The sequence below is a fragment of the Sorex fumeus genome, unplaced genomic scaffold, assembly GCF_029834395.1.
Source record: "Sorex fumeus unplaced genomic scaffold, SorFum_2.1 ptg000063l, whole genome shotgun sequence".
NCBI lineage: Eukaryota > Metazoa > Chordata > Mammalia > Eulipotyphla > Soricidae > Sorex > Sorex fumeus.
This window is the reverse complement of record NW_026606120.1, coordinates 33,953,234-33,967,188: the sequence shown is the minus strand read 5'-3', so window position 1 is coordinate 33,967,188 and position 13,955 is coordinate 33,953,234. Positions and strand designations below refer to the sequence as shown.

Genomic DNA, 13,955 nt, shown 5'->3' with positions numbered 1-13,955 from the left:
GGGTCGTGACGGGGTGACTGAAACCTCATGGGAAGGGGGGATTTCCCGGCTCATCCTTCATGCCCTACCGAGGTCACGAGTTGTCCCCCACGAGCAGTTCTCTGGCACGGCCATGGCTCTAGAGCCACAGAAACCAATCTTATAATTATGTGACTCTCAGCAGAGATCCTTCCAGGCTTAATAAGTAAAATATCAGAAATCCAAAATTGCGTGGCCACTATTGTGGCCGCATGACATCATTTGGTTTTTGTAACCAGCTGTAGAAAACAAATTATTTCACAATGCCTTTTCAGCAGGTCTGATTTTGGGGTGTAAACTCTAAATAATAATGGTGCATCTTTTTTTGAAACAATGGATCTAATCAAAGTAGATAGAGTGTTAACTAGAATTCATCTGCCTCACAGGCATTGGGAGGGTTGGGGGGTATATTGGGGTTCTTGGTGGTGAAAAATAAGTACTGGTGAAGGGAAATGTGTTTGATGATTGCATGACTGAGACTTAAATCTGAAAGCTTTGTAACTTTTCCCACAGTGATTCAATAAATAAATTAACTTAAAAAATTAAATTCACATTTGTGTTCTGAAAAGAACTCAAGAAACTGGAAATCATATCAATTAAAGAGGTGAAAGACTAATACAAAGAAAACTCTAAGCCACTATTTAAAGAAATAAAATAAGGCATAAGGAAGTGGAAACACATCCTGTGTTTATGGATTATAAGAAATAACATTATTAAAATGACCATTATAACCAAAGTACCATACAGATTAGATGTGGTCCTTGTAAAATTTCATGTGACTTTTTATTTATGAGGGGGGTTCATGGAAAAAATATGCTTTAAAAATGTTTTTTTTTTTTTGTAATAAAAGCACTTTTAATTCATTTGATTCTCTCTGCATTGCAAGCTGTTGGTGGGTGTGGACAGCTGTGTAAGACCCATATACAGTACTAAGCCTGTAATCTCTGGTATCAAACATATGTATCTGTGTCGCTATGAAAAAAAAAACTTGATTTTGCTGCCCTTTGTCATGCAAAAGATATAATAAAATTATAAATATTTACAGCCTTGTTAAGGTCCTGTGATATGAAAACTCAGAGCACCAGGCCAGTGTGAGGGTGGGGAGTTGTCAGTGTGGGAAGTGTCCAGTGGAACTCCTCAAGCACAGGTAATCACATGGAATGGAGGGAAATGATAATTGTGCATTTGCCTTCCCCAGGAGGGCACCCCAGCACTAGAGGCAGATTGAAAAAAAAAAAGGAAAAAGTACTTACCATTTTTCCCCCTTAGTCTGGGCTTTTTCTTTCTTCATGCCCATTCTTTACGAGCAGACAAAAAACCCAACAGAGTTCAAAGATCTTAGAAAGAATACTTTCTCCCAGTGCCTGTAAATTAAAGGATTGTGTAAAGAAGTTACTTTAATCTAAATGTTCCACAGTGGAATGTACCCTTTCACTCCAGGAAGTTGAAGGATATGCCTAGGAGGCCAGTGGAAGGTCTGGGCTAGGTCTGAAACAGCATTTGCTGTGGGCAGTCATGGCAAAGATTCTGGAACAGTTCTTCACTTCTGTAGGTCTTCTGGTGTTTATACTCTACCTGGTGAAATGTCTGAGGTTCTCCATATGTATTTTCTTGCACTTCTGGAAAGTTCTGCGGAAGTCCTTCTTAAAGTCAATGGGGCAGTGGGCAGGTAAAGAAAGTTTTCAATTTCCTGTGGATTTGGTTGCTTCTACTTATTATTATTTATGTCACAAAGGATATACTTATTGAATCTTAATTTGATAATGAAACTGTAATTTGTGTGATTTATGTTTGATAAAGTATTGATAGTAAAAGGAATGAGCATAATTAGAATTTTCTGAAAAATAAGAGACTTGAGGAGAATAAGGAAAATGCTATTCAGTTCCCACATATTTGACTTTCTAATCCACTAATTGGGTTTGCTTATTCTTGGAGCTTGTATTGATTAATATTAAATTATTAGAAATTCTACATCCTGTTATCCAGATTTTAAAAAGCTTAGAGTGCTTCTTTTTGGTTAAGGGGTGCTTTAAAATTCTAAAAAATTCTTATTCTCAATAGTAAAAAATATTTCTCTGATTCTTATAAATAGAGGTATCTAAAACTAAGGAATTCACATATCTATGGGCTATATTTTTAAGATGAGGAATATCTTGATAAACCCAAGATAGATAAAGAATCTGTCTCTTGTTTGTGTCTGAAGTTGATTAAAAAATTTGTGCTGCCAGTGAGATTTCTCTCTAAAACAACCATTTAAGTTTTAGCTCTATGACAAAATTTAAGATAAACAGCATGAATGAGACTGCAGTTTCAGTATCTCTTTGAAAAAAGTGCTAAGATTACATTCTGAAGTTCGGCAGCAAGAAACTTAATGACTTTAAAAAGTGATTTAGTATGTGTACTGAAAGTAGATAATGGACCAAACATGATAACCTCTCAGAATCTGCAATGCAAATCACAATGCCCAAAAGTAGAGAGAGAGTGTGAAGAATATTGTCTGCCATGGAGGCAGAGGGAGTGTGGGAAAGGGGGGTTATACCGGGAATATTGGTGGTGGGAAATGTGCACTGGTGGAGGGATGGGTTTTTGATCATTGTGTGATTGTAACCCAAACATGAAAGCCTGTAACTATCTCACGGTGATTCAATAAAATTTAAATTAAAAAATGATTTAGGAAAATGATTTCAAGTTAAGTAGAAGGAATTGTAATCCACTATATTGAAAGGAATAAATTGTAAACAACTGCTAGGTAAAGTGTACGGCATGTGAATTTTAGAAAAATAAGGAACAATTTTTCACTAATGTCATTTCAAATATTGCATGGGACAAACTTATACTAAAATTTTATCGTTGCTTACCCTAAAATTAAAATTTAGGTGGGCATTCTGTATGCTTGTATGCTGAAGTTGGTAAGCTTACAAGCTTAGCAATGAAAAATTTAAAATACCTTATGAAAATTTTTCGGAATTAAAAATGGGTCTTTGTTGCCTGTTATATTGGCTCTCTCTCTCTCTCTCTCTCTCTCTCTCTCTCTCTCTCTCTCTCTCTCTCTTTTTCTCTGAGTTCCTTTGCTCTGAGGGCAGGATTCTGCCTCCCAGTAAACTTGGAAGCCATGTTGAGTGTCAAAGTTCTGGGTACAATACCCTGTCCATACAGATTCAGATGAGAGTATTTAGGATTCTGTATTGTGCCCATCAATGTGGAACATTCCAAGAATACATGTTTCAAAAGAAGTCACAAAATACAAAAATTATTGCCAGCATTTGTTGACTGAATTTAAAAATATAATATTAACATATCTTTAGAGTCTATATTGAATAGTTTTCTCTTACAGAAGTAAAATTTTGGGGGTATAAACATTGGTTGGGGAGTTAGTATATAGCAAGTGGGAGCAATAAGAAAATATAGTGGACACTAAAATTTTGATTACCACCCTCCCTCCCATTTTTGGCAGTGTAGCTTTATTTATGAATTTCATCTTTCTTGTCTTAATATATAAACTAAGAAAGACTATTTTGGTCCCTGAAAATAGTCTTGTTGTGAACACTTAATTGAAATGACACATCTAAAACACTGGAAACAGGCATGACTGAAAGAAAAAAACTGGTAGGCTATGGTCGTTAGATTGATGTTAATAACAGCACAATATATTGGTGATTTTGAAGATTCCCCTCAGTGGGAGAGAAGGAGGTGAAGCAGAAATCAACCATGGATTCACTTAAACCAATAAAACAAACATAAAATCATTAGTATTACAATGGGATTCTTCTGCCAATGTTTTGTGTGAAACTTGAACAACTTGGTATGTATCTTTTGTTCACATTTTTGCAGAGTGGCACTATAGCACTGTCCTCCCATCATTAATCGATTTGCTCCAGTGGTCTCAGTAACGTCTTCATTTTGAGACTTCTTGTTACTGTGTTTGGCATATTGAATACGTCACGGGTAGCTTGCCAGGCTTTGCCGTGCGAGCCGTGCAAGTGAGATACTCTCAGTAGCTTGCTGAGCTCTCCGGGAGGGGCGGAGGAATCAAACCCGGCTTGGCTGGGTTGGCTGCACACAAGTCAAATGCCCTGCTGCTGTGCTATCGCTCCAGCTCATTTTTGGAAAGTACACACTTCAATTGCTGGTACAGGGTACATTTCAGATCTACTGAATTGTAGTGTGCTCCGAAATTTTGATGTTTACACAAGTAATATAAGTATATATGCAATGCTCAATCTATAAGGATGAGATGGCTAATTTGTTATATATTTTTATATATTTGAATGCAAGTATATACATATATTCACTGAACACAAATTCATCAGGGCCCCCTTTGTCTCCTCTTTTTGTAATTTTCTCTACTGACTTTTGTATCTTCTATGTTTTGATATCTATCACTACTGTCCTGTGGAAGAAGGGCTAGGAAGCAGGAAGAATCTTGACATCTCCTTAGAGTGACAGTTGAGTTGTGAGCAGAAATATATTAATCTACTTGCCTGTGATGATTCGGAGTTTATCTAGCCCCTCTGGGGTCTGAATGAAGTATTATCTACACCTTGATTCATCTTGGAACATATGTGCCATAGCTTCACCAACCCTTCACTTAGCAAGACAGACAAGCTTTCCTGTGTGTTGATTCTTGGCTGGTGAGGATATTGTGGTGACATGCTCTTTGAAGAGATGTGAAATTGTACCCCTAAAACATACAGTCCTTTTAAATTTGAGCTTAATTTTGACGACTTGAAGAATGGTGTCAAAGACTGATGTCTTGAATCTTGCCAAGCTGGTTTTATAGCCCTCACCACAGGGCTGGCTGCAGAGAATGGAACAAATAAACACACAGACTACCCAAACTTTAGGGTCATCTGAATACCATCTATGTTCTCACAATTTCAATACAATAGTATCACCGCTCAACTTGGGCTCTCAACAGTGAGCTGATAGAGACAGTAAGTACATAAAAAACAATAGGTCCATAAAGAGCAGAGGTTGCTGATTCTCCTAGCTTATCAGCAGACACCCTTAGGGTTATAGTCCTGGCAGTTTCCTGTCTATTTTTTGTATTTTTTGACTTTCTGGGTCACACCTGGCAATGCTTATGGGACTATATGGGTTGCTGAGGACTGCCCCAGTAGAACACATGCAAGTAAACTCTTACTCCTTGTACTATCTCTGATCCCCATTCTTATTCTATTTTTACCCACGTTGTCATAAAAAAGGTCTAAACTATTTTATTTTATGCTTGCCTAGGTGCAAGCTTGCCAGCAGACATTTGTGATCTATTCTTTGCTGACTGTACTTTGAGAATCTTTTGTATTTTAAGACCTAAAATGTTTACCCAGAGGAGTATCCCATCCTTGAGGTTCTTTGTTAGGGAAATGATTTCCCACATACTGAAAATTTTACATGGGAGAGGAATGGATCTGGATCGTGATACTTTCTTGGAATATTTAGCATCTAAATTAGGGTTGGGGAATATCCGACTCATGGACTATTTAAGGCCTATGAAATCATGTGATTTTATCCTGATACTTGGTGGACTAGACACATATGCTTTTTTTGTTGTTGTTGACCACCTGCAGTCCATATGCCTGTATTATATGACTCACAAATGATGTTTTTGATATCTCAGTTGCCCTTAGAATAAAAGGCTCCCCACTGCTGGTCTAGGCAGTAGGCATTGCAAGAAAATGTGGCTAGTGAGAAAGACAGTTTTATAGTTAATTCTTTCCTGTAAAGCCACTTCTGTTTTTATTTATTTATTTATTTTTTATTTTTTGCAGTGATCACTGGAGCAGGAGATGGGATTGGGAAAGCTTATGCATTTGAGGTAAGTTATTTTCAATAAAGACTTGCTCCTGTCTGGCTTAGAACACACCCTACTGCTATAATACTCCCCTACACAATTATGAGTTTTATGATCCCTAATTTAGTAGTCATTGTTTAAAAATAAAGATATTTTGTATTAAAATGAGAATTTTAGGAGCTGGAGCAATGGTGCAGCAGGAAGAGCACTTGCCTTGCATTGACTGACCCAGTTTTGATCCCCTGTATATGGTCCCCTGAGCCCCACTAGGAATGCTCTCTGGGTAGTGCAGAGCCAGGAGTAAGCCCTGAGCACCACCAGGTATGGCCGCCAAAACAAAACTCCAAAAACAAAGCACAACAACAAAAAAAGGAGAAAGGAAAAAAGGGGGAAATTTTAGAATCGTAATCTCCTTTTTTAGAAAACGTTAAAGAAATATACTGATACTAAAAGGGGCCCAGTATCTAACCTTGGGACTTGTTTTGATAATTTGTGGGACAACTGTTATTTTCTAGTGTAATTATACTCTAAGTATTTCTATACTTAAATGCAACAAAAATTCTATACTTCTTTCCTTTTCTCATTTAAATTATAAATATGGCATATGTTTTTAATAGAAAATTACTTCATGAGGACTGACATGTTGCTTATGATTTTCATTTACAAATAACGGACATTTCAAAATATTATACAAAAAAGAGAGTCAAATACAATAGGACTGAAAGATATTGGAATAAGATCATTGAGTGTTCCTTTCAGGCTTGTTTATTTACAGACATATTGGTAGATAATTCTACTTAAAAATTTATTTAAGTAGGAACAGAAAAATGGTAGTGGAGATATAGTGCATACCTTACATACATCGAGCACAAGTCAATATCTGCATCATATCAGGTCTCCCAAGGACTGACAGGGGTCATTTCTGAGCACAGAGCCAGGAATAGCCCATGAGCACCTCTGGTTGTATTGTACTCCCACTCCCAATGAATTTATAGTGTATGTACTGTGCTGATGTTTTTACAAATTATACATTTTCATTTGTGGAGCACTTTTTCCTGGAACTTATTTTGGGGCCACACCTTGCTATGCTCAGGACTTACTCCTGACTCTGCACTCAGGGATCACTCCTGGTGGACTTAGGGGACTACGTGTGGGGCTAGGGATCAAATCTGGCTTGGGTATGTGCAAGGCAAGGGCTTTACCCACTGTACTATCTCTCTGGCCCTGGAATACCTTAATTTTTATATCTTACTGATGACTGTAACAGTGACCTGTAGGACTATGTAAAATATAATAGAAGAAATAGGGAATATCCTAGCAATTACAAGATCACTTGATCACTTGATCACTTGACTTCCCATTAATCGTCAATTTGCTCGAGTGGGCGCCAGTAACGTCTCCATTTGTCGCTGTCGCGTGCTAGTGTAGCCCAATGGCATCTGTTCGCTCTAGGAACACAAAGAGCCTCAAACCGATCATTCATGATCTTGATGAAGAAGTCTGACCATCTGGTAGGTGGGCGGCCATGCGGTCTTTTCACATCCCGTGGAATCCAGTCGGTAACAGCGCTAGTGCAGCGGTAGTCTTTAAATCTCATTACATGACCAGCCCATCTGATTTTTGACACCTTGGCAAACGAGACAGCGTCCCTGATTCTTGATCGTTGACGGAGGTCGGAACTCCGGATTCTTTCTCTCACTTGAGTTAACCGTGGTATTCCAAGCATAGTTCTTTCGATTCCTCTTTGGTAGACCCGAATAGCGTTCTCATCCTGTTTGCATAGGGCCAGGTCTCTGAGGCTTATGTTAATGCAGGAAGAACAGTGGAATCAAAAAGACGTGCCCGGAGCTGGAGGTTCTTCGTCCTCTTAACTATTTCTTCGATGCTCTTGAAGGCATTCCAAGCCGCTCTCTTCCTCCTGCGCAGTTCGGGTGCCAGGTCATTTGTCATGGTGACTTCTCGACCTAGGTACACATAGCTGTTGCATTCGGAGATGGTCGTTCTATTGAGAGCGAATGGGGCATCAGGAACGAGGCTGTTTCTCATAAACATTGTCTTCATAAGTTTTAGCTGTAGTCCAACCTTTCCACACTCACAGTCGAAGTCGGCCAGCATTTGTGCTGCTTGGCTAATGTTTGGTGTTATTAAAACAATGTCATCAGCAAAGCGGAGGTGATGTAGTTGCCGACCATCTATCTTCACTCCCATTCCTTTCCATTATAGTCATCGCATGATATTCTTGAGGGTGGCACTCTTCAGCAATTACAAGATGGATTTTAAAATAACATCTTTTCATTATAGAAAAACCATTTCTATTCATTAAATTAAAAATATCTTATAAAAACTTAATTTAAAATTAAGCAGTGTTTAAGCTTCTAAAATGCACAGGTACATTGGTCTCCCAGATGGAAACTCTGGGTTGCCTTCAGGATGGGGGCCGGTAGACGCCCCTCCTTGGTGAAGTCCCAACAGCTGCACCTCTATCCAACAACTGCCGCCATACCATGATCCAACTCCACTGCTTCTGGACTAATCTCTGCAGAGACGCCATCCAGATGAAAATTCAAGCTACACTGGTTTTCAGGCTGAGAACTCCTCAGAATGAGGGTGGGCAGCATCCCCTAAACCCTATACCTCCAGAGCCCTGACAGCCACATCCCATCCCAAAGCTGCCATCATATAAGCTGATTGGCTCAGTTCTACAGATACTGGAGCTCCTGGAGTGTGTGGATACATCTCAAATTTCACAATACTGATATCTCAATAGGAGCACAGCAAATTAGATAGAAGCCAACTAAGCTAAGCCAACTAAGCCAACTAAGTAAACAAAAATAATAGCACAGGAAGTTCAACTATCAACAAACACCTTGGTAAACTCTCAGACAAGGACTTATTAAGCCCATAGTAAGATATAACAATTTTCATTAGATTTTTTAATAAATATTTTTACAAATATAAATAATATAAATACAAATATAACAAAATATTTTAACAAATATTTTAATAAGTATTAAAAAGAATTCCATCAGTCATTTAGTTGCAACAAGTGATATAAAATATAAATTTTTTTGTTTTCTGCTAAGGGGAGAGGCTTGGGCGGTTGGTGGGAAACTGGGGACAATGGTTATGGGAAGGTTGCACTGGTAGTGACTTTGGTGTAAAAAATAAAATAAAACTAGTAGCATTTTACAATTCATTGTTGAGGTGGTTACATTTAATTGTACTCAGAGGGTGAGATTATGGAGATTGAACCCACTTGACCTACTTCCCTGGAACCCAAATGTGCAGGACTTTTACACAAAATCAAAAAACTCTATTGAGAAATATGAGTTGACCTAAGGAAGACAGAATGGCACATTCTGAAAAGAAAGACTTAAAATCTGGCAGTTATTCCAGGATTCATATCAAGTCCAATGTTATATATATGCATTAAAATATTGCCTTTGGTTTTGAGCATTTTCTAAAGTTAAAAACCTTTTTTTGGAGATGTTGAGGCTACACTCAGTTTCTTAGAGACTACTCCTGGTTTTGAGCTCAGGGATCACTGCAAGGCAAGCATCCTACCTACTGTTCTATCTCTCTACGCCCTCCCCCCAACTGTTTTTCCAAATGCCAACATAATTTTCCATCAAAAGGATGCCTCATAATTAGTACTTTTTTGGGAAAAGTTTATCTTTTTCTAACTTTTCTTCATTTTATACAATTGGGAACCTGTGTATAAATACAGAAAAAAATTCTATTCTTGGTTATGTTGGAGACTATTTTCCTTGAAGTAGACTTGCTGGTTTGGAAGTTATGACATGAATAAGACTCTTGTGCTTGGACTGAGACTGGGTTTGGGTTTATGAGGCAGAGGACAATAAGACAATGGTGGAGGAAAAGGGATACTCTTGGAGGGGGAGGGTGTAGTGTTGGAACATTGTATGCATGAAACCCTATAATCACCAGTATTATTTTTAAAAGCCATGATGAGCTGATAGTATCCCTTATTCTCCTATTTCCCTTTGTACCCTCCTGATAATAACAAAAAGAGGGAACTAAACTGTTTCTGAGATAGTGGGTTTTGTCTCTGATATTTCTGGTACTTTTCTTTGCTTAATTCTGTAGCTGGCAATTTGAAGAGGTAACATCTTCACGGGTTATAATTGTTGTGGACAATAGAAATATTTGTGCATAAGGTCTTTCATCTTCTTCTTTAGATTGCTTGCTTATACTTAGGCCATACTTTTGTACACAAAAAGATAAGTAAATTCTGCTTAAGACTTTATGAGTTAAACTTGTACCAGTTTTCTAGGATGAACTTCAAAGGTGAATTCTAAGGGATGGATTGTTTCTTCTCTAGGGAAGAAGGGAAAACAAAGGAATCTAATAGACAGAAAGACAGACTAGTACTCCTGACCTCCCCTTCAGAGGAAAGAGAGAGCTAAATGAGTTTTCTCTCATTTTCTAAAACTGTGCCCTTAATTATTATAATTAATTTTATTATAACACCAGATTTATCAAGTTGTTCATAATACAGTTGTTGCAGGCATTAAATGTTACAACACCAATCCCATCACCATCGTGACCTTCTCTTCACCAATGTCTCCAACTTCCCATCTACCACCCTAGCCTGTCTCCTTAGCAGGCACAAAGTGTATCATATTATTGTTACAACACAAAGGCAAATGGAATTATCAAAACTTGTATTAATAAAAATCACGTTGTGATAATTATTATTTCTCACAGTGATTTTACTGAAGTCATTGTCTGGGGATTTACTGAACTGGTGGTACCTTCTATGTCTCTTTTTGCTCATTAAGCTAAATGGTCTTATATGAAACTTTCCCATCAGGTTTGCTGTGACCCTAATATGGAAAGTATCATGCTAAGCGAAATGAGTCAGAAAGAGAGGGATAGACATAGAAAGATTGCATTCATCTGGGGGATATAAAGTAACAAAGTATGAGATTAATACCCAAGAATAGCTGATATCAGCACCAGGAGGATTACTCCATAACTTAGAGGCCAGCCGGGTATCCTAGAGGAAAGGGCTGTTCAGATAGAGAAGGGAGCACCAAATAAAGGATGTTTGGAGGATCCTCCCAGGAGGGGAGATGCATGTCGAAAGTAGACTATGGACTGAACATGTTTGCCACTCAATGCCTCTTTTGCAGACCACAACACCCAAAAGGAGAGAGAGAACACAGGGGATTGCCCTGCCACAGAGACAGGGGGGATGGGGGGATGGGGGTGGGAGGGATATTATCCATGGTAGTGGAAAATGGGCACTGGTGGAGGGATGGGTATCTGGTCATTGTATAATTGAAACCAAAGCACAAAAAATTGTAAATCTACAACTTTAAAAAAATAAAATAAAATAAAGGGGGAAAAAAAAAGAAATTTGGAGGTGTGGTGCAGTCCAGGACCTATGTAGCTGAAAAAATTGGGGTGTTTTCAATTATACAATGATCAAATACCCATCCCTACACCAGTGCCCATTTCCCACCACCACGGATCCCAGCAAGCACAAAAATTTGTAAGTCTACAATTGTACCTCATGGTGTCTCACTAATAAAAATTTTTTAAAAAAGAAAAAAATTGGGTGTTTTGGCAGCTTGATGAGGTTAAAGTGTTCTGGCTTGAAAGTGTTGGAGAGTTTTAGTGATGTCTGTGGGCTGCTGGGCCTCCAGGCAGAGAGGAGGAATCAGCCTGTTCCAATTCCAAGAAGGCCCCAGAGTTTTTATCCTGAACTCATTCTGCCCTGGAAGATTTTGTGGCATCACGTTCTTGTCAAGTTGTCTTTCATTTAGGGTTTCCTTACCCCTCAGACCCTTGGCATCAGCTTAGAGCACTTCTTTCGCCACAATATATTGCCCTTTCCTCTTGGGTTAGGTGCTTCTTTCCCAAAGACAACCAGGTTATCATCGCTAGAGTGGCAGTCCCAGAAAGCTTGTACCACCTCCCTCCCCTCCCAGGAATGGGCCCTTGGAGATCAAGTCCCGTTTCAGAGTCTTTGTCACAGGGGATGAATTCCAGGGAAGTCTTGTCCCTACAAAGTGATGGATCCCCAAAATAACCAATTCCCATTCAACTAAGACAATCCAGTTAGGCAAAAGAACACTTTATTTGTGTGTATGTCTGTGTGTGTGTGGGGGTGGGGTGGGGGGGGGTGGGGGCGTGTCTGAGTGGGAGAGGCCATCAAAATTCTGGGAGGAGAGGTTGTCTTTTTAATGAGCAACAACCGATCTATCATTTAGGTGAGGGAAAACATATGAAACAGTTCCTGATCCTGGTTCAGGTTCAGTGGTGAAAATTAAGGCAGAGGTGAGGCAAGGACTCAGAAAGACTCAGTCACATGAGAAAGGGAAACCCTGAGAACTGTTCTCTCCCCCCACCCTAATCCCGGCCCAGTGAAAGGGGAAATAGAAATTAGTTTCCAAGTCCTTATAAAGTTTGACATAAACCTGATCTGTTAGAGAGGAAAGTGCCAGAGAGGAAGCCTCCTCTTTTTTTTAAAATTTTTTATTTTATGAGGTAGTTCACAAGATTTGATTACATTTAATATTCAAACACCAATCCCACCACCAATAACCTTCCCACCACCATATTTGGGATGTTTCCATTGCAAGCCCAATCCCTGTCCCAAAACACAACTGAAATAATATCTTTGGTATTGTTTGTTATGCAAAAACGCTGAAAGTGCTACGAAAAAAGTATTCATAGAGGAAACAGTGTGAAGATTGTTCTATTTTGCCAGGGGCCATTAAGACATTCTTGAGGATATCACTAACATGTTTGTTAAAGGTTGAGTGATGTGAATATTTATATATATCTGAAAATATGTGTATATGCATATATATATTTCCTTCTATGATTGGTTGCCTACGATTTGAACCACATCAACTGTGTTGTGGTACTCTTGGAGAATGGGTGGGGCATGTCTTATAATTGCATTTTTATAATGCAGCTTTAAAATCCTAGTCATACAGTTTAGCATCTGCATTATTTAAAAGTTAGCATTTGTGAATTTTTTCTCTAATTCTGACATATTCCTGGAGCTTGTGAGTTTTTTTCTGAATGATTCTTGGATTTTTTTTCCTTTTGTTTTATGAAACTGTGAACCTTATTTCATTGTTTTTAGTCTAAACCAGCATTGCTATTGGTAAGGGAACGAATGTGCTGGCTTGTTCCCACCAGGAAGAGTAGGAACTCAGGTTTTCTGCTTAGCCTTCAGTGGGGGGCAGGCAGCATCATGCTGGGGGAGAGTCCTGGACCCTCTCTGTCCATTCTGGATGGGAAGTCTGAGGGTCTCCTTACTGCCCCTGAGAAGTCTCCAGTGGCACTGGGCAGAGGGGGCCTCACTATGAGTTCCATGATGGCATAAATTCTGATTGTCCACTTTGCTTCTCAGCTATTAATTCAGGGAAAGGAAGAAGGTCAGGCAGGGGAAGGTAACCTTGGAGTTGCTTGATGTCAATAAAAGTTGAAATCTTTGCTGACACGGGGAAGGCTAGGATGAAAACATCTGTTCCCAACTTGGCCTTCTCTAATGCCAGCAAGGCAGGGGTCAAGGGCCTTGTTTCAGAAGCCTCTCTGGAGTGAGATCTCAGCTCCCTCTTTATCCTTCACTGTTGAAGAGTTAAAAAACTGTTTACAAGTTTGTTTTCAAGGCCTTGAAAACCTGTTCTTTTTTGGTCTTCTGGTTATGAAAAGCAGGATCTTGTTTGAAAAAAATTGGGGAGGGGGAGAGATGGGGACTAGGACACTTCCAGCAGTGCTGGGGCCTGCTTCCAGATGTGCTGGTGTATCTCAAGACACTAGAGAGATACTCACCATTGCTGGGAGGGGGCAGGGAAAGAAAGATAATGAACCTGTGGTAAAGGGGCTCTGACCTGAGCATCGCATATGCAAGGCATATTCACTACCCCTTGAGTCACATTCTTGGCCCCTGCTGAAACTTTTTTGTCTGCACCTGCTGACATGTATAAATTGTTAATGTCTCTAGCAATAAATATGGGATGTATGAATCTGAAAGAAAACACAGGGAGTCCATCACTATGTTATTCTTCTGATATAAGATTCTTAGTTGTTCTTTACTTCACCTTTTAGAATCCTTGTATTTACTTGAGATATTATGCCAGGGCTACACTTTGTAGCTGCATTG

General features: G+C 39.1%; 1 protein-coding gene across 1 annotated transcript in view; it reads left to right on the top strand.

The window, feature by feature from the left end:
- The first annotated feature begins 1,533 nt into the window (after nucleotides 1-1,533).
- HSD17B3 (hydroxysteroid 17-beta dehydrogenase 3) overlaps nucleotides 1,534-13,955 on the top strand; it is a 74,289-nt gene continuing 61,867 nt past the window's right edge. Inside the window, exons 1-2 of the mRNA XM_056126480.1 lie at nucleotides 1,534-1,687; nucleotides 5,787-5,833. Of these exons, the coding sequence (XP_055982455.1) occupies nucleotides 1,534-1,687; nucleotides 5,787-5,833 (201 nt within the window). The remainder of the gene's footprint in view (nucleotides 1,688-5,786; nucleotides 5,834-13,955) is intronic.